This window comes from Impatiens glandulifera, chromosome 7 (assembly GCF_907164915.1).
Source record: "Impatiens glandulifera chromosome 7, dImpGla2.1, whole genome shotgun sequence".
Lineage (NCBI taxonomy): Eukaryota > Viridiplantae > Streptophyta > Magnoliopsida > Ericales > Balsaminaceae > Impatiens > Impatiens glandulifera.
Window position 1 is genome coordinate 8,922,096 of NC_061868.1, and position 25,680 is coordinate 8,947,775.

At 31.1% G+C, this 25,680-nt stretch overlaps 2 protein-coding genes across 2 annotated transcripts; both read left to right on the forward strand.

Moving 5' to 3' along the window:
* Nucleotides 1–10,863: 10,863 nt before the first annotated feature.
* On the forward strand, nt 10,864–13,140 carry LOC124910337 (cytochrome b6-f complex iron-sulfur subunit, chloroplastic). Its single transcript, XM_047450970.1, has 5 exons — nt 10,864–11,029; nt 11,108–11,364; nt 12,402–12,519; nt 12,588–12,770; nt 12,857–13,140. Exons 1-5 carry the CDS (start codon nt 10,991–10,993, stop codon nt 12,959–12,961), a joined length of 702 nt encoding a protein of 233 aa, XP_047306926.1. The 5' UTR covers nt 10,864–10,990; the 3' UTR covers nt 12,962–13,140.
* A 10,366-nt stretch (nt 13,141–23,506) lies between these two features.
* On the forward strand, nt 23,507–24,135 carry LOC124945922 (dynein light chain 1, cytoplasmic). Its single transcript, XM_047486447.1, has 2 exons — nt 23,507–23,740; nt 23,838–24,135. The coding sequence occupies exons 1-2, from the start codon at nt 23,603–23,605 to the stop codon at nt 24,021–24,023; spliced, it is 324 nt and encodes a 107-aa protein (XP_047342403.1). The 5' UTR covers nt 23,507–23,602; the 3' UTR covers nt 24,024–24,135.
* Nucleotides 24,136–25,680: the final 1,545 nt, after the last annotated feature.

Below are 25,680 nucleotides of genomic sequence, written 5' to 3' on the forward strand. Positions count from 1 at the left end.
ACATGGAAACGTTTATGAGGCAATTTCAACCACCTCCCCCTTCCCCCACCAGCTAATTCTAGTACGCTTGGATTGTTTGTTTCAACTGATAAGAGGTTTATGAATGATTGAGTACGTTTTAATTCGAATGATAATATGTTGTTTGGATGATTGGTTTGGTTTAAAATTTTGGAATGATAATGGTCATTTGGTTTATGAATGTTATTTGTATATATATATTGGTTTGGATGAACAGGTTTTGGTTGTGCACAAAACAATCGGCCTATTTTGTACATTTTATATGGGTAATAACGAAAGTTAAATGGAAACTCTCGGTTTTTCACTTTCAAGAAAAACCGAGAGTTATTTGGAAAACTATCGGTTTTTCTTGAAAGGGAAAAATCGAGAGTTTTCCATATACCTCTCGTGTTTATTTGAAAAGGAAAAACCGAGATTTATATGAAAAGCTTTCGATTTTTCTTAAAATGGAAAAACCGAGAGTTTTTCATATACCTCTCAGGTGTATTTGAAAAAAACGAGAGTTATATGGAAAGCTTTTAGTTTTTCTTGAAAGGGAAAAACCGAGAGTTTTCCATATACCTCTCGGGATTTTTTGAAAAGGAAAAACCGATAGTTAATTGGAAAGCTTTCGGTTTTTCTTAGAAGGGAAAACCGAGAGTTTTCCATATAACTCTCGGTTTTTCCTTTTCAAGAAAAACCGAAAACTTTCCAATTAACTCTCAATTTTTCTCTCTAGTATCTACACCGAAAATCTATGATATCTCTCGGTAAACACCCACTTATATTTACTGAAAATAGCAATATCGAAGAATTACGAGAATTACTTAAACTTTCGGTATTATGTTTATACTGAGAGATATAAGGTTATTACGGAGAGATTTTATTCTCGGTTTTGACCCATTTTTACCAGTGTTCTGGTTACATTATAAAAATATGTAGTTGATCACTAGATTTTGTTATAAGATTTTTTAGTATTTCAATCCGCATCTTACTATGTGTTTTCCTGTTCATTTTAAATGGATTTTTCTATTTGTTTTTGCAATGTTATCATATTTTTTTACTACTTTCTCAATAGATATTTTCACTATTTTTTTTCATTTATTTTATTTATTTGATTTTTGCCATTAATTTTCAGCTTGTTTTCCAATGAAATTTTCCAATAATATTTTTGTTGAAAAAAATAAATCTTAATAGTTTTAGGTTGATCTCTATAGTTATTTACTCGATAGTTAATTAAATATTCTCTCTATATATTGTTGTTTATTGTCGATATTATTCTATGATTATTTAAAAACAAATGTATGTCTTTACTTAATGTACGTAAATGGAAATTGAAAGAATTTAACTTCGTTTTTCATTTACAACTTAATAAATAAATAAATATATACACTGATCCCCCTGTTCCTTCTCATAGTGGAGAGGCAAAATAGAAAGAAAAAAAATCATGGACGGTTTTCTTTCTTGCCTGTGAATGGGAGCACATAAGCTTAGATGGACATTCAATATAATATGCAAAACAATATAAATTAACCACCTTTATTTTACTCATAATTAAATTGTTTACTTAAGCCCACATTTTAGCTACGTTTGTTTATGACAAGTTCAAGTTTTATGTTTATTTAATAGCATGTTGAATTTAAAATTTAATAAATTTTACACATAAGATAACAAAATTTGGCAAAATTTGGTAGATAGCTGTTTTATAAGCATCTCTTTATTTATTGCGAAAAAATCATTTTACTATGATTCCCAATAATAATAGTTCCTTTAACGACAAAAACGTTTAGTCCAATTCATTTTAATAAAACATAAGATAATAAATCAAAATTTTGAGTTTGATTCTTACCTAACAAAAATGTCGTTCTAGTGTTCTTATTGAGAATCGAAACCGTGACTTTGATATCTTAGATATATATAATCTTCAAATTTGAACTAATAGCTAGAGTGAGTTTTATATATTAATTTATTAAAATTATATATATATATATATTATATATATATATATATATATATATGATAATATTTTGTAAATAAAAGAATTATCAATATTGTTATTCGATCCTATCTTATATATTATATTGACTATTGAAATTTCAACGGTGAGTTCCTCTAAATACAATAATATTATTGATGGGAAAAATAAGTAAATTTAAAATAATGAGTGATTTAATTATCCACATGCAATTTGAAAATCAAGATAAAGATAATTGAAAGCATAAAAGGTTTCAAATGAAATAAGAGACTGATTCAAATAGTTGATACAAATTGAAATTATTGAAATTCAACTTGGAAGTCATCTTATTCTCAATAAAAACAAACAATTAAAAGATAGTCACGGCATTGTTTTCTTAAATTAATTAAGATTTAATAAAAGGATTAAAGACTTTAGAAAGAAAAAAAAAAGAGAACTTCAATAAATTGCACCAAAATCGAGGTTATCGAATGTTCTCAGGTTAACTTGCAAATTGAACATTTTCTTATCAAATACATAAGTGTTGATGACACCGCAATGATTTATTTATTCATGTCAATAAGTGTTTGACACCACAATAATTTATTTATTCATGTCAAGTTTTTATTTAACGATTTTTGTGTAATCTTTCTCTTGTGCCATGTTCACACTAAAATAGAAGCTTTTTGAGCATAGTAATAAATTCTTGTTTTATTATTTTATTTAATTTTATACATGAAAATCTTAAAATAGTAAAAATACACAATTTTTAATCATTTCCTTATATACTCATTAATATAATCCACTCTCACTTTATTTTGTTGTAATCAATTAATTTGGAGCTTGGAACTTTAAAAACAAAATATTACATAATTTTCAAAAAAATTTAAAAGCTTGAGTTTCAACCAAATTCATAAAATAAAAAAATTGTATTCACTAAATTTGAATTTAATAATGATAATTTTTATTTTAAGTTACCTTCAATAATATATTAGAAATCATTGAAATTTTATTTATAACTACAAACAAATTAACAAATAAAGTTCCCATATATAATACCTTATATATATCATTATCCTAGTTCTTATTCTAATAGAAAACCAAAAAATGTATCATTATTATACCTAAGGATGACTTTGTATATAAAATAAACTACAAATTAGCTTAAATAAATTAATAATGCATATAGACCACTTCCAATTATACACACAAAATTGCCTTGAAAAGAAATTACTTTAGGATAAGACTTAGAAAATCTGTAAGATATTATATTCTTAATTAAGTTACAAGTCTTCAGAATCAAACAACCAGTAATATGTAAATGTAAGTTCCATAGAATAATTTTTTTATGGTAAACATAAAGATTTCATAATTTTTCAAATTTCAAATAATGTATTACATATTTTATATTAAGGAACAATAATCTTAATTAAAAGACCAAAAATTTTAATTCAATTTTTACTAGAATCTCAATTTAAAAAGGTATAGTAAATATTTATTAACAGTCGAGTCGAGAGGCTAAAGAAGACTAAAAAAAGTTTTTAGAAAAGAAAAATAATGGAGTTATTTTTTGAAATATGAAGACCCTTTTATTGGTATCATTCTATGATTTATATAAGTTTTTTTCGATATCGACCATATAAAAATAATTCATTATCACTTGACAAGACTTTTTAGACATTATTTATCAGCTTCGGCTAAAGATAGTTATAAGTATTGCTTAACATATTTGGTGGAGGTATATTTCCGACACGTTTAAATGGTGAATTAGTTTTAATACACTTATCGTTTAAGATCTAAAATGAGTTGGTCAAGAAATGTAGAATGGGTAAATTATAATTGAATTTATTTAGAATTAATTTCTTATAAATAAAAAAGAAGTTAATGTTTAATTAATAACACAAACAAAGTAAAATAATTTAGTATTTCAAGGGCTTATTCAAACATTACTTAAAATAATATTAACCGGCGAATGTTATCACCTGAGTTCGACGACCAGGTTCTCTATATAGCAACCCTTCCATTATAACCTTCTTCCTCTGCTCCGGCGACAATCCCGCCGGAGAAGACAAAGATTTCTTAACACAACGGGGAACAAGATAAAAACAAGCCGAAGTACACAAGATAGCCAACGATTTTCCCCAAACAATCAATACCAGAAAACAAACAATCATAAGAAAAATCACAATCTTGAAGCTGTATTTCTTCTCCGCAGTTGTCGTCTCCGCCGGTCTTCTAAATCTTGTCCGGTAATCGTTTTGGTCGGAAACAGAACAACAATAGTTTGAAGAAGAAGAGACTGTGGAATTGGAAGAACACCCACTTGAGTTAATTTCTCCGTTAAACGAAAATCTCGACGAGATTTCTCGATCCTTGTGAAGTTTTGTTCTATTTTCTCTCCGACGAGATAACTTTGTCTGTTGAAAAAGTAAACTAATAGATGCTTTGTCAGTTTGTTCAAGAATCTAGAACAAAGAAACAGAGGAAACTTACAAACAGGGGAAATTAACAAACCAGTAATGATTCGAATAACATGGATTTGAATACTCCACTAATTGATCGGGAAATTCTTTTCTTTTTGCGGCGATCACCGCCGCCGCCGTCTTTTAAAGATGAAATCTTTGGATTCTCCGACGATAACACAACCATTTCCTCCTTGCTTTCTATTTCGACCGGTCGGAAACACATGAACAAATTGTTTCTTCCTGATCTATTGTTATCAGAATTCATGGTAAAATAAAAATTGAAACTTTTATATAGAGAGAGAAAGATGACTAAATCAAGAATGTCTGAGAAAACCAAGGATCGTGTTTGTATTTTGTATGCATGAGATGTCGTTTCGGAGATAAAGGCCGGTTCTTTCGCTTATGCCTTGTTTGTTTGTTTTAAATTCATACTTTTAAAATGAAATATTATTATTTTACCCACCATAAAAATAATTTATTCATAACTCAATATCAAACAAGTCATAAGATATAAGATGTAATTTGAAAAATAACAAGTATCTGTTAAAATAATTTCTATTTTAATATGAAATCTGAGGGAAAAAAGAGTGTTAGTATAAATTTGAAATTTAAATAACGCTTTAGTTTGAAAATTTAAAATTAATTGCATACAATTGAAGTTATATATAGTAAAATAATAATAATTATTGCAAAATTATAAATTTAAAATTCATCTTTATATAGTAAGATAATGGGCCATTTAAAAAAAAAAATTATTATAATATTTGTGCTTGAGAAACTGGAAATGTGAGGGAAAAAAAAACATTAATTTTATTTACTTATTTATTTCAAACATAGAAACCCCACCCCCACACACACACATTATATTTTTGAAAGGGAAAATATATTTTATTAAGATAAAAACTAATCCTATGAGGAAAATAAACACAACTAATGAGAGTCCTAGGGTAACTTTTCAGTTTTTATAGAAATATAATATTTTTTTTGAAAAGTGAAAAGTGATTTTTGTTTGAAAAAATACCCGAGAACTCACCATTCCTAGGGTATTAACACCCAAATATGATATTACTTATCATGAAAGAAAACTATAGTTTGAATTAAGATGTCAATTTCAATATGATTTATATAAGTAATACCTATTTGAAAAGAAAGAAAGGTATATTAATATTATTTAAGGAAAAATGATAACAAAATTAAACACATATATAATTCATACAAGTCAAACGATGTGAAATTTCGCCATATCTTCTTTATTGCAATTTCTGATCATTAGTAAACGATATCATGCTCACTTTGAATGTGCCTATTTTGCCTATATCGGTTACAGGAAAAGAGTTTTCTAAAACAAATTAACCAAAATAAATATAAACTTAATAAGCTAATATAATTAGATATCCTATACCTTTCAAGCCTGGCTGTTGTGAGTTGTGACCAAGTGGTTTGTTCGAAGTATTTATAGTCTATTTTTCTACTGATAAAATTACCTGGGTTTGAGACTTTATCCATGGTATCATAGTCGATCCGATGATAGGAACAAAATGTCACAAGAGAGCACCTCTTAAACCCGTGAGTGCGGTCACTTCTAGAGTCCTATCCGGGGGAATCTGGGTCTACGAATAAGATCACGATGAAGACGTCACGTTAAGTTAAGGAGATTGTGATGTCTCACATAGGAAAATCACAGTAAGTATAAACTCTGATTAAGATTGAGGTTAATCGACTTATAGATACCTTCATGTAAGGACAGAGCCAAGGCTGTCAAAATCGAGAGCTTACGTAAAATCGTTAGACCATTGTAAACTCGTATCGTAAACTCGAATCGTAAACTCGTAAGAGTTTACTTATAAATAATATTAACTATTAAATTATAAATCATTCAAAATATTTTAAACTTAATAAAAAAAATAATTCAAAATACTTAATAAATTGTTCATAACCAACTTTTAAATCAAGAAATTAAATCATCAACATTTGTCTCATTGTTAACATCAAAATTGTCTAAATCATCCATAGCATCATCAACTTCAACATCATCATCAACTTCATCATCATCATCTCTTTCTACTCCTTCTTTTTCACCATCTTCCTCGCATATTTCTTCTTCGTTTTCTCTAGATTCAGTACTATCTATAAATAAACGTGTTTGAGATGACGATGAATTATACGCATCATTTTCTTCAGTTATTCACTCATCATCAGAAGAAACATCTTCAACGTATTTTCTTAATACTTGCGTGTCATTTAACTTCATGTTGTACATGACAAATACCAAGTCATTCATTTTTTTGTTGACGTAGACAATTTCTACGCTTTGTATGCACCTATAGGCAAAGAAGAATATTAATGTTATAATTTTAAACTTTGAATAATTAGGTAAACAAAAAAAAATATATATGTAAAAACATAAATATACCATTTCAAATGCACTCCAATTCCGTTCACATCCAGATGAAATAAATATAATTTACTATTTTATTAATTTAATTATTAAAAAAATGGTAAAATTTATCTTTATTCACTCGTTTTATAAAAAAATACCGTTATTTATTTGAACTAAATCAAAATATATTTCAAGTTCACCCGTCTCTGAATCATAAGTTTGTCCATACTTCATTGAGTACCTTTTAAGTTTAGACTTTAGTGACTGTCTTAAAGTATCGGGCGTGATTAAATTCTAAAATAAACTTTTGAGTTTAAGTTCTCTTTGATATTGATTATTTAAATGTTTAATATAAAAAGGATGAATACATTGAGAATTAAACTTTAAATCTTTAATCGTTTAGTTATTAGCGTTTTCATTTCAACTATCAAATTGAGTTAAAAAATTCACCATAGAAGAATATAATACTTGATTGATCTAGGCTATTTTTTAAGAAATACCTTCTTATAGGATTCTTTACAAACTTTATTTTGTTTTGTTTTGGATCATAGCTTTGAAAAAAATCTACTTATGTTGGACAAATAAAATTAAAATAATATGTATTATTGAACAAAAAAATCAGTATACAAAATGAAAGAAAAATTTAATTATAATCTTTATGATCTAAAAGTTAACTTTGTATACAAAATAAAATCATACTATAATTTAAATTATGATTTAAAATACAATAATTCAATTCCTATATAAAACTCGAACTTTAATCCATTTTATTAGATGTATCTTAAACTTTTTTGTTTATTTTTTAGAACGTTGAGTTTCGTTTCTCTTTCGGAATGCGATTAATCTCCGTGGACAAATAGATCTTAAACTTTATATTATGTTATATGAGGCTCGAACTACCACATCACAAACAAAGAAATGAATGTCTGTCATCTTAATTTATCATAACATCTAAAAAAAATATAATTGATCACATTTGTAAAAACACTATTCTCCATCTTTTCAATTTTTTTTCACACATCACACACTTTTTAAAACATTCAAACCGGTATTTAACAGTTTAAAATGCGTAGATTTAGAATGAATCTCAAATTATAAAACATATTCATCTACATGTTTGATTGTACACAAAGTTAAGTCGTTTCGAAAATTTGTGAAAAATAAATACAAATCTATCCATCTTCAATTTTTACCTAAGATCATATAACTTTTGCCTACCTTGGATTACCTTTGAGGTTCATTCTATGAGACAAAAAAAATTGGAACCCAATTATCAATAACATTGAAATCAAGTTAGGAATGTGGAAGAGAAAAATGTTCTCTAACGGAGGAAGGTTCGTTCTTATAAAATAAATGTATCGCGTCTCTCACAATGTATATGATGTCTATCTTTAGTCTCCCGAGAGCAATGACAGGGTAAATTGAAAGGCTGATGAGAGATTTCCTATGAGGATCAATCGATTCTAACATCACTCATTTAATTAGATGGAGCAAGGCCAAAAGACCCACCAAAGATAGGGTCTTGAAATTATGACATGTTTTATTCAACAAAGCTTTGTCTTAAGTGATGTTGAAGGTACGTGACTGAAAAAGAAAGCCTTTAGGTGAATGTTATTCAAAGTAAATACGAAAGGAATTTGCCTGATAGGTTCACTAAGAAGGCCAACGCTATACATGAATGTGAGATTTGTAAAAGGGATTAGCAATAATTGGAAGCATCTTAGAGAAATTCGAGATTTATTATGGGAAAGATAATTTTATCAACTTTTCACATGATACCTAGTGTGGGATTAATAACAAGACAAAAGAGTTTATCACCTTATTATGAGAAGCAATTTGCATTCAAAAGTAATGTTAGTGACATTATAATGATAATATTAGATTTCGTTGTATACTCAACCATGAGGAAAAATAGATGTTGGAAAATGTGACTGTTCAAATCAAATGGACAAAGATAAAACCTATTATTGATGATATTGATGATATGTAAAAAGTCGGATCAGTTAAGCGTGACAAATACTATGAATTATTAAATCAATTAGGAGTGAATAACTACCCGTAGAATATGGTTTAGCACAATGATACACCCTCCAAAATTTATTTTTTTGTATGGTGCAACCTCTATAGTGATATCCATAAGAACAATAAACTTCAATCTAAAGGAATGATCACCGTGAGTAGGTGTCATTTATGTTGGGAGGCGGAGGAAACTTCTTCGCACATTGTTTTCATTGCCCCTTATGTTGAACCCATTTGGATTTTATTATGGAATATTCTTGGAGCTCATTGAGTTATGCAATGGACCATCTGGTCTAAGTGGTGGATCAATGAATTGTTGGACTTGAAAAAAGTGGATTCAATATTCTATTTATCATTTGGTAGACAACATGACATGGCTTGAAAGAACATAGGATTTTTGACAATAGAATTAAGTCCAACAGAATTCTTAAAAGCGTTCTTTTGACCACTCTCGCAAATATTAGGATAGATAGCACCTATGTTTCTGTTGGATGTATCGTAAATCATCTAGATGAGATTAGAATAATGTGAAGCTTTGAGTTTGAATTTGGCCGGCCTCTTTTCTATTTTGAAATATGTGTTTAACCGATTTATCCCAAATTTATGGTTAGTGTGGCTTTGGTTTATAGATTGTTTATAATGATAATGGTTTATTCTGGTTTACTAGATGTAGGATGTAGGAATGATAATGGGGCGGATCGGGGTAGGGAATGCGTTAATCATCCTCGCTCTATTCTACTTCGAAGATTTCTTTTATTATCATCTCGCCTCATTCGGTTTCAGAGAATCTTCGCGGGCCAGCATTATACCATATTTTCTAAAAATAAAAATTCTTTGATAAAATTATATAAATGATTTTTTAAATATTATATATATTGTAATATATTGAAAATTTATATTATTATAAAAAAAAATTAAATCTCTTATAAAATATAACCAATAAATAAATGTATTGGTGATGTAATATATTTAATTGTGTTTATTAATGTTTCAGGCATAATCGAGGTGAAATTGAAGTGGGAAACACACCATCCCGGTCAACTACCAGTCAAACCAAAAAAATCGTCCATAATGGGGCAATTTGGATCGAAAACCCGCATGACGAATTATATTTTTCATCCCTCACTAAATGGCTGTATGGTTTGCGGTAGTTAATACGACATGGAAGTTGGCCATGAGCATGTGCCATGTGTGGGTTTTGGGTTTTGTCTTATCCCTTTGGGTTTTCAATTTTTTTCATCATTAGTGATTAACTAATCAGGTTTTTTTTTTGTGTTATTTGAAATTGTGCATCGATTCGGTTCCTCTGAATTGCGTTGGGCATGTCGATAAACATTTTTTAATCGAAGTTTTGGTGCTTGGTTCACATATCTTCGATTTTGCCTCACTCTACTTAGTTTATTTGATATTATCATTCTTTTGGTGGGCTTCAACTTGGTTAGGTACTAGACTCGGCCACAACAATTTTAAAATTGTTGGGATTTTTTTTATGAGATTAATTTTGTTCAAAAATAAAACAAAGAAGAATGTGTACATTTTAAAAAGTACTATTTTTAAAAATAATAGTCTAATGTGTATGTAAATATCATTTAATTTATAAACATGACAAATTAATTAGAAAAAAAATGATATATCAAAATAAAAAGATAAATATTTTGTTTGTTTAAGATAAAAATCTTAAATAACTAAAATTGTGATAGTTCAAATTTATATGATACAATTTAAAATTCGTGTCTCAAATTAGTAAAAATACTCGAATTGAACTCTAAATAATAATAAAGCCAACAATAATATTATTATTTAGATATAATCTTTTAACAATACAACAAAAATTAATTTAAATTTCACAAATTTTTAATATATATATATATATAAACTAGTTATTTTTAAAAGTTGTGAATTTTTGTCAAATAAATATATTAAAAAGGGTTTCATGTTGAATTTAAAAAAAAAAAAACTGAATTCACTCATCCTATCGCTAAATACAACCAACCAAAAATGGAATAAAAAATGAAGATATAAAAGAAAAAAAACATGTGGTTGTTAGTGTTTCATCTCCTATCTATGAACACCATCCATTAGGACTCCTTATCTCCTTCTTCTTCTTCTTCATCATCAGTAAACATTCCTTCATATTCGATCAATCCAGCAAAAAACAGAGAACCCCTTTACACCATGGCTGCCTCCACTCTTTCCCCTTCAACTCCTTCTCTGGTAAAATCGAATTCTTTGTAATGAGTTTCTAAATCATTCATATATTTTAACTAACAAATTAGATGTTCTTATGTGTAGCTTCGTTCAAGCAGAAATGGAATAGTGGGTCCTTCAACAACAGGGGAAATGTTAAAATGTACAAGAAACAACTTACTGTCGGCCGCCGGAAAAGAGAAGAAGATGAATTCAATTAGTTGTCAGGCAACCAGTATTCCGGCCGACAGAGTGCCGGACATGGAAAAGAGGAAGCTTTTGAATTTGCTTCTTTTGGGAGCTCTTTCTCTTCCTTCTACTGCTATGCTTGTTCCTTATGCTACCTTCTTTGCTCCACCAGGGTTAGTCATCTTTTTTACTTTTTTTAATATTTTTCAATCCGGGTTTAACGCGGGTTCGATTAACAATTAGAACACCTTAAATTGAAGTTAAATTGAAGTGGGTCATCGCCGCTTAGGTTATCGTTAAAAAAAAAAATTTACTTGAGCTATCTTGAATTTAGTTTGATGGAAGGTAGATCGTGTAAATTTCACTATTAAATTATCTAAAGTATAGATATTTTAATTAATGAATTTAATTCGAGACACCATTTGTTTGATGAGTAATAAGTGATGCATGTTTTTATATCTTCATAGTGTAGTTTGTAGTTTTTGTCAAATCACATGAGTTATTGTTGTGTTACAAGGAAATAAGTTGTGATAACACTAATTGAATGCTTGAAAATGTATTGAAATAGGATATAGATTCAATCATATGGTAGTTCAATTCCAACATTACAAAATGATGCTTGAATTTGATGAATTATTATTTAACAATACAAACCCAACAATCCATGTAGTATTTACAACGATATCTTTTATACTTTCTTACAAACACGATATGCATGGTACATGCTTGGGGGGCACGGTTTATAAAACCGGGCTGAGGATGGAGATTGAGAGTGGGCGAAACGGTCCCAATACCTGAAAATTGAGTATAATATGTTTTCGTTCAATATTTGAAAGCATAGTTGATACTTTATTTTATTTAGCTCCATTTAGATCTCGTTTAGAGTTGATGATTCAAAAAGGTTTCTCGGGTGCGACAAAAGAAAACATGACTCTTTCATGACATTGTTGTGAGAGTAAATATTTTTTTTTTAAAATAATAAAATGGGAAAACGGATTAAGTATGTAGCCCGCAGAAGGGCGTAGATATTTATAAATAGATGATCTTATCTAGGTTTCTTTAAGTCATTCTCTACTCTCTATACTAATTTGTAACACATCTTTTGACATTATAGTGAAACTTTCATTTGTTACCATTTGTTATTTACGTGTTTTATTTATTTTATTCGTCATCAATTTATAATACTAACAAGTGATTGAAAGACAAACAGTTCCGGGGGAGATGGACTTGGAACGTTAGCAAAGGATGCGAATGGAAACGACGTTCTTGCTGCCCAATGGATCAAGACTCATGGACCTGGTGACAGGACTCTAACACAGGGCTTGAAGGTTCTTCTTCTCTTACATTTCTAACATGAAAAATAAGGAAAATGATTACATCTTACCTTTTAATTCAGGGAGATCCGACATACCTGGTGGTGGAGAACGACAGAACATTAGCGACTTATGGAATAAATGCGGTATGCACTCATCTTGGATGCGTTGTTCCATTTAACAAAGCCGAAAACAAGTTCCTATGTCCTTGCCACGGTTCTCAGTACAACAACCAGGGACGTGTTGTTCGTGGCCCTGCCCCTCTCGTAAGTATTATTTGTTATTTTTGTAGCATGATCGAAAAAATTGACAACTTTTCACACATTTTTGTAATGTTGTTTTCGACGATTAGTCGTTGGCGCTGGCGCATGCTGACGTGAATGAAGATGGAAAGGTTTTGTTTGTTCCTTGGGTTGAAACAGATTTCAGGACTGGTGAAGCTCCTTGGTGGTCTTGAAATTAATTATAATTAAAAATCCTGAACCAGATTTTATCAAATGATTTTCTATATTCTTCTTCAAAACAAGGGATTGTAAACTATTGTAACCTTGCTGAAATCATCCTCATTGAATTCCAAAAATACTTGGTTCTTGTTATTTTTATTATGTGTTATAATAATATAATCGGTTCTTCTTAGCCAAGTTGTTGGCTCTATATATTTAGTATTTAGAATGGATGTTTGATTTATTTTTTTTAAACATGAAGTTTGGGAGAATAGAATCTAGAGGAGGGTATATGTTTATCATAATTAAAAACTAAACAATTTATATATAATATATCAAAATACAACCCTTAAATATACCAATGTGTTATAATATATGAAAGTTTTCATCTGTCTATGGTTGAGGTAAGGATATTGTATCGATTTGGGTTAAGTTATTTGTTTGGACTTCTAACTTTGTAATAAAAAAAATCTCATACCGTTTAAAAGTTCATTTGTGTTAAATAGAGTCGTGAGACATTTAGTATACACTTATAGAGAGACATTTATGCTTCTTTTAACTATTATCTTCAATTGTTTCGTGTTTAACATTTAATTATAATGAAGCTTCTTTTGGACGAAAGTCCCATAATTTTACTCCTTAATTTGAGGAGATTTTCCACGTTAAATTATTGATGTTCTTGTGTCATTTATATTTTCGTTTATGTTTATTGTTTCCTGTTTCTAAAGATCCAATCAAGTGAGGAATAATTTATTATTTCAAGTGTGATTATTAGTGTGATTATTCCACTTTATTCCCAACATAGTAGTATCAGAGCTTGATTTTAAGCGTCTTTGATTTTGATTGGTTTATGGAGATTAACAAAAAAATATGTTTTTTTGAATTGTTCAAATTATCATATTTGGAAGGGTAAAATGAAAGATCTTTTATTTGTGAAGTCTTTGTATTTACCTATTTTTAGTACTAAGAAACCCATCTCCAAATTTGTTGAGGAATGTGCTTTTGAGCATGATATGTGATTTCATTGTCAATTTGTTGAAGAAAATGTTTATAACCACATACAACATAAGATAAATACACCTACTTTGTGGAGTAAACTTGAGAATTTGTATACTTCAAAGACCGGAAGTACCAAATTATTTTGTTCATGGTGCAGTACTTTGTATGCTTCTAATGGTGCAGTAACATTGGAGATGACCAAAAGTGGCGTCTTGAATAAAGAATTGAGAAGAAAATCTTTAGGTTCTTCATCATAGTCAAATGCTTTTGTTGCTGTAAACTAGGAAAGACATGATAGTAGATGTGAGAAGGATAAGTTAGAAATAAGAGTCGGAAAAAGTCTAAGTCAAAATCAATTGAATGTTACCATTGTGATAAAAGTGGACACATAAAGAAGAATTTTTACAAGTTAAAAAATGAAGCGAACAGATCTAAGCAAAAGAAAGATGATTGTGAAGATCCCGTTTTAGTAACTACATATGATCTCTTCACTATTCACGACGAGAATACAATTAACTTTGTATGTGATGAGTAATTTGAGTGTTTAACACAGGAGCTGCCATACATGTTACGCAAAAAAAGATTATTTTAAATCTTATAATTATGGTAATTTTGGAGTATTGAAGATGTGTAATAATGTTGTAAGTGAGGTTATTGGTATTGACGATGTTTGCCTAGAATGTAGCAATTGGTCGAAGTTGTTGCTTAAAAATGTCTGAAATGCTCCAGACATGAGGTTGAATTTGATTTCAATTGGAAAGTTTGATGATGATGATGATTTTTAAGAAGTTCTTTTGGCTTTGGAAAATGAAACTTTCGAAAGGTAACCTCTTTGTAACTTGAGGAGATAAGTTTTCAAATTTATATTTAATGCAATCTTTGATAAATAAGGATAATGTAAATATTGTATAAATGAAGAAGCTTCCAAGTTATGGCACCGAAGATTTGATCACATTAGTGAAAATGATTGAATTTGTTGGTTAATAAAAATGTTATTTCAGGTTTGAGTGAGACAAATTTGGATAATTGTTCTCATTGTTTTGTAGAAAAGTAAACTCGAGTATCGTTCAAGCATAATACTCCTTCAAGAAAGTCAAATCTCTTAGAGCTGGTGCATTCAAACGTTTGTGGTCCTTTAAAGGTACGAACTATTAGTGGTGCCCTTTGCTTTGTAACATTTATTGATGATCATTTCAGGATCCTTGGATCTATATTTTGAAAACTAAAGATGAAGTTTTAAACAAGTTCAAAGAATTTCATTCTCATATTGAAAGAGAGACTAGAAAACCGATCAAGTGCATTTTAAAGTGTTGAACAGATTCAATATGGAGAAGACAATAGGGTAGTCACACCTCTAGCGACACATTTTAAATTGAGCTATGAACTTTGTCCTTCAAACGATGATGAAAAAGAATATATGAAGAATATTCTTTATGTTTATGTTGTTAGAAGTCTTATGTATGACATGGTTACTTTCCATTCCAAAAAAAACATTAGAAAGTTGTCAAGTGAATATTGAGATATCTTTGAGGTATATTAAGTTGAGACTTTGTCTTGGAAATTAGAGTCTGGATTTAGTTGGTTATACAGACTCTAATATGGCAGGTGATGTTGATTCGAGAAAATCTACTTCTGATTATTTGATTATTTTCATAGGGGGAGTTGTTGCTTGCCAATATAAGCTTAAAAAATGGGTTGCATTGTCAACCGCTAAAACTGAATTTATTGTAGTAACTGAATCTTTGAAAGAATTAATTTGGGATAAAAAATTATTATTTGAACTTGGTTTTGTGTATGATAAATACATGTTTTTTTGTGATAGTCAAAGTGCAATTACTTTGAAAAAACTCAACATTTCATTCTAAATCGAAGCACATTGATATGCGGTATCATTGGACTCAATATTTACTATATGAAAAATTGTTGGTTTTAGAGAAAGTGCATACAAATGATAATAACGTTGATATGCTGACCAAAACACTACCAAAAGGCAAGTTCAAATTTTGTTGTTTCAACTGCGGTTTGACAGCAATCCTTTCATTTTTTTAGAAGTTTGTTGGGTTATTTTCTTGGGCTCCCAAATGTGTAATAAAAAAAGCTCAGCCTATTTAGAAGTCCATTTGTGTTAAATAGGGCATGATTGTCTTATTGAAAAAATATTCTTGAGCTATCTTCGTTCTGTTATAAAAGCTGAAGGAAGTGGACTTATCAAAATACATCTAAGAGATATCTAGTATACACTTATAGAGAGATAGTGAGATCTCCTCTTTGTTTAGCTCTTATCTTTATCTATTTCGTATTTAACATTTGATTATAGTGAATCTTCTTTTGGACGAAAGTTCCGTAGTTTTTACTCATTGATTTGATTAGGTTTTCCACGTTAAATACTTGGTGTTCTTGTGTCATTTATATTTCCGTTTATGTTTGTTGTTTCTCGCTTTTAAAGATCAAATAAAGTGGAGAATAGTTTATTATCACAAGTGTGATTATTTCACTTGATTCCCAACAATTTGGACTATGAATGATTTCAACTACATATGTGATATTGGTAGGGTGCCAATTCAAGTTGACCCGATTGACCTGACTCAATCCGATTTAATCTAATGTAATTAATATCGCATATCTCTATTTTAAATTAAAATAATATAAATATAAAAAATAAAAACACAAAATCACATAAAAGGGTTGACAGGCTTATTTTGAGTCATTTGAGGTCGACTCAATTTTGACTTGTTTATTGATCAGTTTAAACTGGTCGACTTGATTTTGACCCGAATTCAAAAATACATGACAAAAACTTGTTCTTTTCGTGATCGATTTGGGTAGTATTTTTGAATTGGGTAAAAAATTGTCGTCCCTAAATAGGTTTCCATCTATTATGAGAAGAAGTCTATGTTGGAATTATTTACAATATTTGGGTACATCATTGTATATTAGTTGTTATTATAATAAATATTAAAGTTTAATTAAAGTGATCTATTAAATTATAAAGGTTATGGGCTTATTTAGATATCTATAATAAATATACGGATATATTTGTGTAGAAGAAGAAATATCATTAACTATTTTGTTAATGGGCCGAATAGTAAATGGCTATATTAGGGCTAAGTTCCTAACTCATATAAAAAACCTACATATTATGTTTCTCTCATCAGACAAAAGGTAGAGGTCTGTTCATCTCTCAAGAACGCTCAAGGGCTATCGATAGAGGGTTGGAAGGCCTAAACCCACACATAACACATTCCGATCCAGATTTATATCCTGAACTAGGAGATCAAGATCGAGAGAAGATCCGAAAAACAACAAAGAACGACTTAATGAATCGTTCTTCATTAAAGATTTAGGTATGTTTCCGCAACTAAAGTTTATCTCAATTTATCAACATAGAGTATTAAGATTATAGATATAAAGAATAAAGATATAGACTAAAGAATCTAACCGTCCAAGCTTAGATGACTTAGCATGCTCAAGCACAACTAAGACCTGATTTTGGTGTAGAAACCGAATGTTGGCCAGAAATTAAAGAGCATTCAAGAGGAATAATAGGGATGTTCATCTGAGTTTTCAAAATGAAAATTGGAGTTGTATTTTCTTTTTTTAAATTGTCTATACATAATTATATGAAAAAGAAATGTTGTTGAAGCATAATAATAAAATTGTTGATAACAAGATGACAAAATATATCTTTCTTATTATCTCAAATAGATTTTTACAACTCTTTATAAGAAAGCATAGACTCTTCATATGCTTGACTTTTCAAATGACAAAACAAAATTATTCTGCATATTAAATAGCTCCTACCCAAATCTCTTGGTTATCCCACTCATCCCTAGTTATTACTCTATTAAACATCAAAAAAACCAAATAACATATTAATTTAAGTTTATTCAACAAATTTCCCCCTTAAACTTAAATATTCTTCTCATCTCTCATTTCAATCAGCCTTTTACAACTCTCCAGTAGTGTGGTCGGTAATGGCTTGGTGAATATGTCAGCAGCTTGAGCTCGACTTTCAACATGCTCCAACTCAACATTTCCTTCTTTGACTTGTTCTCGAATGAAATAAAATTGTACGTCAATGTGCTTGCTCCTTTCGTGATTAACTGGATTCTTTGCCAACTCGATCGCCGACTTGTTATCAACTCGAATCACAGTCCCTTCATCTCGGATCACTCCCAAATGCCTTAGTAAATTTGAAAGTCATACTGCATGACACACTCCAAGAGGCCGCCACATACTCTGCGTCGACAGAGTTACAATAGACTGCTTCTTTGACAACCAAGTAAAAGCCGTATTTCCGAGTAGGAATACATAACCCGAAGTACTTTTCCGGTCATCAACATCACCACACCAATCACTATCAGAGTAACCCACTAATCGATAGTTATCTGATTTTGAATAGAAAATACCAAGTGAAAGAGTTCCTCGAACATATCTCAGAATTCTCTTCAAGGCTTTCAATGTGTATAGCTTGGATCCTCCATGAATTTGCTTGTTATCCCAACACTCAACATTAGGTCGGGTCTCGTGCTTGTAAGATACCTTATACTTCCGACTAAGATTCGATATCTCCCAGCATCAGCTCGTTCTCCTCCATCAAACTTTGAGAGTTTAGTGCCTGGTTCCATTGGAATTGAAATTGGGTTGCAGTCCCCCATTTTAAACCTCTTTAAAATTTCAAGCGCATACCTCTCTTAGGATATAAAAATCCCTTCCTCCAACTGCTTAACTTCTAGGCCAAGAAAATATTTCATCAAACATAAGTCTATCATCTCGAACTCCTTCTTCAATACCTCCTTGAACTCCTCAATCAGTTTTGTGTTGCTTCCGGTGAATATGAGGTCGTTTACATAGAGAGCGACTACCATCATATCATTTTCTGATTTTTTTGTGTACAAAGCATGCTCGTACGAACATTGCTGGTATCCATTTTTCTTGAAATACTCGTCAATTTTCTCATTCCAAGCACGAGGAGTCTGCTTCAGCCCATAGAGGGCTTTTCTCAATCTCAGCACCTTTTTCTCATCACCTCTCTTCATATACTCAAGTATACTCAAGTGGTTGCTCGACGTACACCTCCTCCTTCAGCACTCCATTTAGAAAGGCTGATTTCAAATCCATCTGTAGAATCGGCCATTGGTTTTGAGCAGCTAACGAGATCAGAAGTCGGATTGACTCCATTCTCGTGACGGGAGCAAATACTTCATCATAATCAATTCCCTCCTTTTGTCTATAGCCCTTCACCACAAGTCGAGCCTTATAACGCTCAATCTCTCCTTAGACATTCATCTTTTTTTTGTACACTCATTTTACTCCAATGGGTCGAGTTCCTTCAGGACGGTCGGTTAGCTCCCAGGTTTTATTGCGTTCAATTGCCCCAATTTCTTCATCCATAGCCGATCTCCATTTCTCGTCTTGTACGGCTTTCTCAAAATTCAAATCTTCTGAGTCGGCGAGAAGACATGCAATGTGAACTTCATTTGTAGTGTCATATATCTCCCGTAGACTTCTCATTCTAGGCTATAGAGGCTCAGATTCATCTTCTAAAAGCTCGGTGATTGTTGATATCGGAGGCATAACAGCCTCTAAACTTGTTTCTTGGGTTACTCTAGTTCCATGTCATTGATTCCTCCACGTGAACATCTCGACTCACCACCAATTTCTTATTAATATGATCAAACAATTTATATTCCTTAGATTTTTCATCATACCCGATAAATATTTACTTTTTGCTCCGATCTTCTAACTTTGTCTTGTGCTGACTTGGTACTTGCCATAGGCCACACTACCGAATACCTTGAGATGAAAGACATTCGGCTTCATACCACTCCAAATCTCTTGAGGCGTCTTCTCTCCTAGCTTGGCATGTGGACATCTATTTTGCACATAGACTGCGCACTGCACCGCCTCTGCCCAAAACTGTTTCGGCATATTCTTTCCTTTTAACATAGATCGAACCATATCGAGAATAGTTCGGTTCTTTTGTTCTGCTACACCGTTTTACTGCGGAGAATATGGAGTAGTCAAGAAACGCTTGATTCCATGTTCCTCGTAGTATTTGTTGAACTCGTTAGAAGTGAACTCACCTCCTCTATCAGATCGGACTCCTTGGATAACTTTGTTTGTTTCTTTCTCCACCATCACTTTAAATTTCTTGAAGTTTTCAAACACTTCTGACTTCTCCTTCAGAAAATAAACCCATGTCTTTCTCGAAAAATCATCAATTAAAGAAAGGAAGTATCTCTTACCACTAAATGATTCTGGAGTTATTGGCCCACATAAATCAGTGTGAATTAGTCTGAGTTGCTCATTTGCTCTGTATTCAGAACTGCTTGGGAAAGAAGTCATCGCTTGCTTCCCGATCACACATTCTTCACAGAACCTCTTTTCGAATATAATGTTAGGCAGTCCAAGAACCATCTCCTTTTTCACCAGCTCGTTCAACCCCCCGAAGTGAAGATGACCGAACCGATAATGCCACTTCATGGCCTCATCCTCTAGATTAAGTTGCATACATTTATCTTGAACTATTTTAAGCTCAAGTTTGTAAATACGATTTTTCTTCATTTCTATTTGGGCAATGAGTCTCCCAAGTTTATCCTTCAGCTGCATTTCTCGATCCTTCATTATAGCCGAGTACCCTTTCTCCATCAACTGTTTCATGCTCAGTATGTTGCTTTTGAGATCAGGTACGTAGTAAACATCTCTGATCTCTCCGATTCCCCCATTTTTCTGCTGATACTTGATCGTTCCCCGACCTTTGACGGCTACTTTTGAAGCATCGCCGAAAGAAATGGATCCGGACTCCACGTTTGAGAGTATTTTGAATAAGCTCTCGTCGCCGCACATGTGGTTACTTGCACCAGTATCCAAGTACCAAAATGAGTTATCAGAACAACTTGGTTTGATCTCAGTTTCTGGAATTTTTGTCACCAGCAACAACCCTTCATCTTCTTTCTCAGCAAAAAAGTTTGTTGGTTCCTCCTTTTTCTTCTCGGATCTACAATCTTTGGAAATATGACCTAGCTTTTCGCAATTGTAACATTTTATCGAGTGACAATCCTTGGCAACATGTCCATTCTTTCCACAGTTATAACACTCAATATTATTATTTGTGTTTGTCCGGCCACCCCGAGCTTGGCCTCTGCCATGGCAGTTCTGTTGGCCGACTTGCTCACTTCCTCGTCCTCCTCTTCTTCTACCACATAGGCTTCTGCCTCTTCCTCTTCCTTTGGTACTCTGAGCATAGAGTACATTCTCCTCTTTTATTGTTGCCTTCGCCCGGAGAGCCTGTTCAAGAAACTCTCCTTCTTGTTTTTCCTTCTTTGCCCATGCGCTTCTAAGGACCCAGCAAGCTCTTCAATGGTGAGCGTTGATAGATCCTTAGATTCCTCTATTGCGCACACAATATTTTCAAAACTATCTGTCAATGACCTCAGAATCTTTTCAGCAACTCGGTTTGATGAAAGACTCTCACCATTCCGATTTAGTTTGTTCACCACGGTCTCCACTCGAGTAATGAACTCAGATACGCTTTCAGACTCTTTCATCCTCATGTTTTCCAGATCGCCCCTTAGGGTTTGAAGCCGAACTTGCTTCACCCGTTCGTCTCCTTTGTTTGCTATTTCGAGTGTATCCCATGTCACTTTGGAAGATTTTGCGTCAACTATCTTCTCAAAATCAGATTCGTCGACAGATCGGTATAATAGATATATAACCGCCCTATCTTTAGCTTGAACGACCTTTAACGCGTTCAACTGGCCATTTGAATATCCATCTGTGTTCTCCGGTTCCTCATACCTAGTCTCGACCACATCCCAGTTATCTTGGGAACCGAAAAGGGCATTCATCTGCACCTTCCAGTTGTCGTAGTTGACGTCTTTTGTCAATTTGTGTAGCGGGATGCCATTGGTTAGACCTGCCATTCCTCTCAAGTGTTTACACTCAACACACACACCTTACAAGGCTCTCGATCGCTCTTGTTTTTCTCTCTCGGCCAGCGCACACCGCGGCGTACTCTTTTGAGACTAACAAGTTTTCTCACGCTCACCTCACACACAATAGCTCTGATACCAATTTGTTGATAACAAGATGGAAAAATATATCTTTCTTATTATCTCAAATAGATTTTCACAACTCTTTATAAGAAAGCATAGACTCTTCACATGCTTGACTCTTCAAATGACAAAACAAAATTATTCTGCATATTAAATAACTCCCACCCAAATCTCTTGGTTATCCCACTCATCCCTAGTTATTACTCTATTAAACATCAAAAAAATCAAATAACATATTAATTTAAGTTTATTCAATAAAAACATTACAAATAGTTGAAACAAAATTTTATAATGTGAATGAACCAATCTTAAACACATTATGTTTTAATGTTAGAAAGTTGAAATAATCCCACAACCATGAGGTCCATGACCACTGCAACTTAAAACGTATAATTGAGAATCGAACTCATGATTTTTATCTCTTAAGAGTCACTCTTAAACACATTAACGCGTTCAAAGATCCTCTACCAGAGCAATCAAGTGCCCGACTGAATTCGTCATTTTAACGCATTAATCATATTCAACGTCATTATAATAACATTATAAATAAAACACATTGACATTTTTCTTGTTGTCGAAAGTTTTCTTATTCTTCCTCTAACTAGATAATTCACAAAAAAAAAATGATAGTTAAAATGAATGTCTAAATCTTCAGTCCCGCTAACTTTGTTTGCTTCAAACCAAGAGTGTCCCAACATCCGCCAATGAATTCGAACATAAAAAAAGTTTTTTTTTTAAATAATTTGATTGTGAAAACTCAAAATGTGTAACTCCATAACATTATTATTCATGTGGAGGTAGTAGGCAAGGATGCAGCTCCACCAGTGCCACAACACTACAATGTGAATTCAGACCATCCGACCAGAAAAGAACCCAAAAAAACAAAATCCAGCTGTCTGTATGACGTGGCCTAATAGGATATAGTGTACACGTGGTTGACCCACAAACACTCTTTTAATTTTCTCCTCCAACCATTGAGGACATGGTCCCCAACTCATCTCTTAGAAGATAATGCAATTTTATTTCGACATAAACTTATTCACTTATTTATGAGTTTTTTTTTTAAAGATTGTCACTATTTACAATTGTGTTTATAACGATAACATATAAAGAATTGGATTATACAATTTCAAATAATATAAGCAAAACTCGAACTCGAACACAAACACGAATTGAATTATACATTTTATTTTATTATTTTTATATTTGAGACCAACTTTCGCAACAAATTTTAAAGAGAAGAAAATAAATCATAAAAATCGAACAAGTAATTAAGAAATTAACTCTAAAACAAAATAAAATTGAATCCGATAAAAGTCAAATAATAAAAAGGAAAGAAAACTAATTGGAGCATTGGCCATTTATACCGTTCAAAGATTCCACCTATAATACATAGCTAATATAAATATAGTCTAAAAATCAAATTAATATTATAATTTAAATTTAAAAATTCTTTATTTTCTTGTGTATAAATAGAACCAATTTGCCTACTCGTGATTCTCACATTCTCATCTCCCTTCACTCTCCATCTACACAAAATAGAGAGATTACTCTCATTTTATAACTATTCCTAGTTTTAATACATAGAAATCACACACCATGCTAGAAGGAAAGGCTGTCATAAGAGAAACCGATATGCTCAAAACCATGCAGCTACACGCTCTTGATTTAGCCGCAAAGTCCCTCGATTTCTATGACGTAACCGAGCCCACTGATATAGCTCGTTACATCAAGAAGGTAATACCAAATTCACTTTCAAAATCATTTTTTAGGTTTTTCTTTTGTCTCGCAATTCTTTTTTGTTAATGGCTTATGCGTGATTATTGAAAAGCAGGAATTTGATGGGCGATACGGAGGAGGATGGCAATGCATAGTTGGCACGGATTTTGGGTCATTTGTGACGCATTGTTTTGGCTCATTTATATATTTCTACGTGGGAAGCCTTGCCATTTTGCTCTTTCGTGGTTTGAATGAACCCGAAGCTAATCATTTCTACATGTCGGAGCCTATAGAAGCTTAAGAAATCATTTATTTTCATGTCTTGTAATTCTCTTGTTTCTTGTAATCTATTCTCTCGCAAAATTAGAAATAAAATATAAGAAAACTTGGAAATATGTTATCTTTGTATTGATTTTTTGTCGTGTCATTGTGTATAATTGTCGATCTTTTAGCTTCGATTTGATTATAATCCATACTTGAACGACCATTCGAGTTGCTCTTTTTAAAAATAAAAAGATTAACACTTATGTTGAAAGATAGTTAGGATGGAAAATAAGAGGATTGGTTTGTATTTGGATAGGGTTTCTTGGAGTGTTATGCATACAAGATAGAGCATGTGAGATCACCCTTAAGTTTCCTGTCGATAAGAAGTCATCTATCCAAGTCATCATCACTTTTTCCTTTTTCTCTTTTTCTCTTTTTTGAATAGTCAATATAACAAATTTTGTTTTTAAAAAATAAAAATATTCTTTTTATTTTTAAAACATTAAACTGCACACAAAAAAGAGTAGTATGTTTTTAATAAAAAAAGAATTAAGACTTTTTTAATAAACCACTGTTAGTAAAAGATACAAGTATAGTGTGACCAACATATTTAACCAATACAAATCAAGTTATGGAATGACTGGTCATAAACTAATTAAAAATAGTTAGAAAAATGAAAAAAAAAATGGTAAAAGCTCAAATTCTAGTAGAAAAGATAAATTTAATTTATTATAGTGGCAAGTGTCCATGTTTAATTGACCAAATATCACTTTTTCAAATTAGAAGAAGAGAAAATATATATAAAATCTATTTTTTCTAAAATTCTTACACTTCATTTTATATGATATTTGTATGGTTAACTTTTATGGTTTCTTAAATGACATTTATCTACAAAAATAAATATATTATTATTTTTATTTTAAAATAATCCATTTAATAAAATAAAAATTGTTGAAGTATAACAAACACAAAAACATAGATAAAATAAAATGTTAAAGAAAAATAAGAAAAATTAAAAAAACATAAATACAACTAATTTGCTTAACAATTTTAAAAAGAGCAATAAAGTCTTCACACGAATCTACATGTTTTTCGAATTTAATTTTCGACATTGTCATTATAATGATATTATGAATAATCTTTAACGACCTACTTCGGTGGTTAAATGTTCTCCTATTTTTTTTTTCAAATAGTTGACAAAAAATGATAAAACAGATATTCATTTTGTAAGTCTCGCTCTTTTAGTTGTTCCAATTCATTCATTTCAATACCAAGTTAACAATTGACTGTCTTCGACATAACCTTTGAAGTTCGATCAAATTCCACAAAAATATTCCACATATTTATAATAACGTGATAATGTAAAATCATATAAAATTTCGTATTCACCTCCTTTACTTGTAACACATACCACACCTACTCACATATATATTGTCAACACAAAATGGTCAAAAATGGTCTTCTACATTTTGAGATTTTGATAATCAAATTTATTTATATCTAAACAAAATTAAGTATCTTCAAATACATGGGATTGTGTATTATTTATTTATTTTGATAAATTGTTTCATAATACATCCAAAACATTAATGAAATCTTAGTAAAAAAATCAATGATTTATTATTGTAAAGTGTATCCTTCTCATTTAAGGGTTGATCTCCCTATAGAAAAATAGCCACGGATATTATATATAT

Coding starts and splice junctions, on each gene's coding strand:
- LOC124910337 (XM_047450970.1), top strand. CDS start 10,991: ATGGCTGCCTCCACTCTTTCCCCTTCAACTCCTTCTCTG. Junction 11,365..12,401: donor ACCTTCTTTGCTCCACCAGG/GTTAGTCATCTT, acceptor AAAGACAAACAG/TTCCGGGGGAGATGGACTTG. Junction 12,520..12,587: donor CTCTAACACAGGGCTTGAAG/GTTCTTCTTCTC, acceptor CTTTTAATTCAG/GGAGATCCGACATACCTGGT.
- LOC124945922 (XM_047486447.1), top strand. CDS start 23,603: ATGCTAGAAGGAAAGGCTGTCATAAGAGAAACCGATATGCTCAAAACC. Junction 23,741..23,837: donor TAGCTCGTTACATCAAGAAG/GTAATACCAAAT, acceptor ATTGAAAAGCAG/GAATTTGATGGGCGATACGG.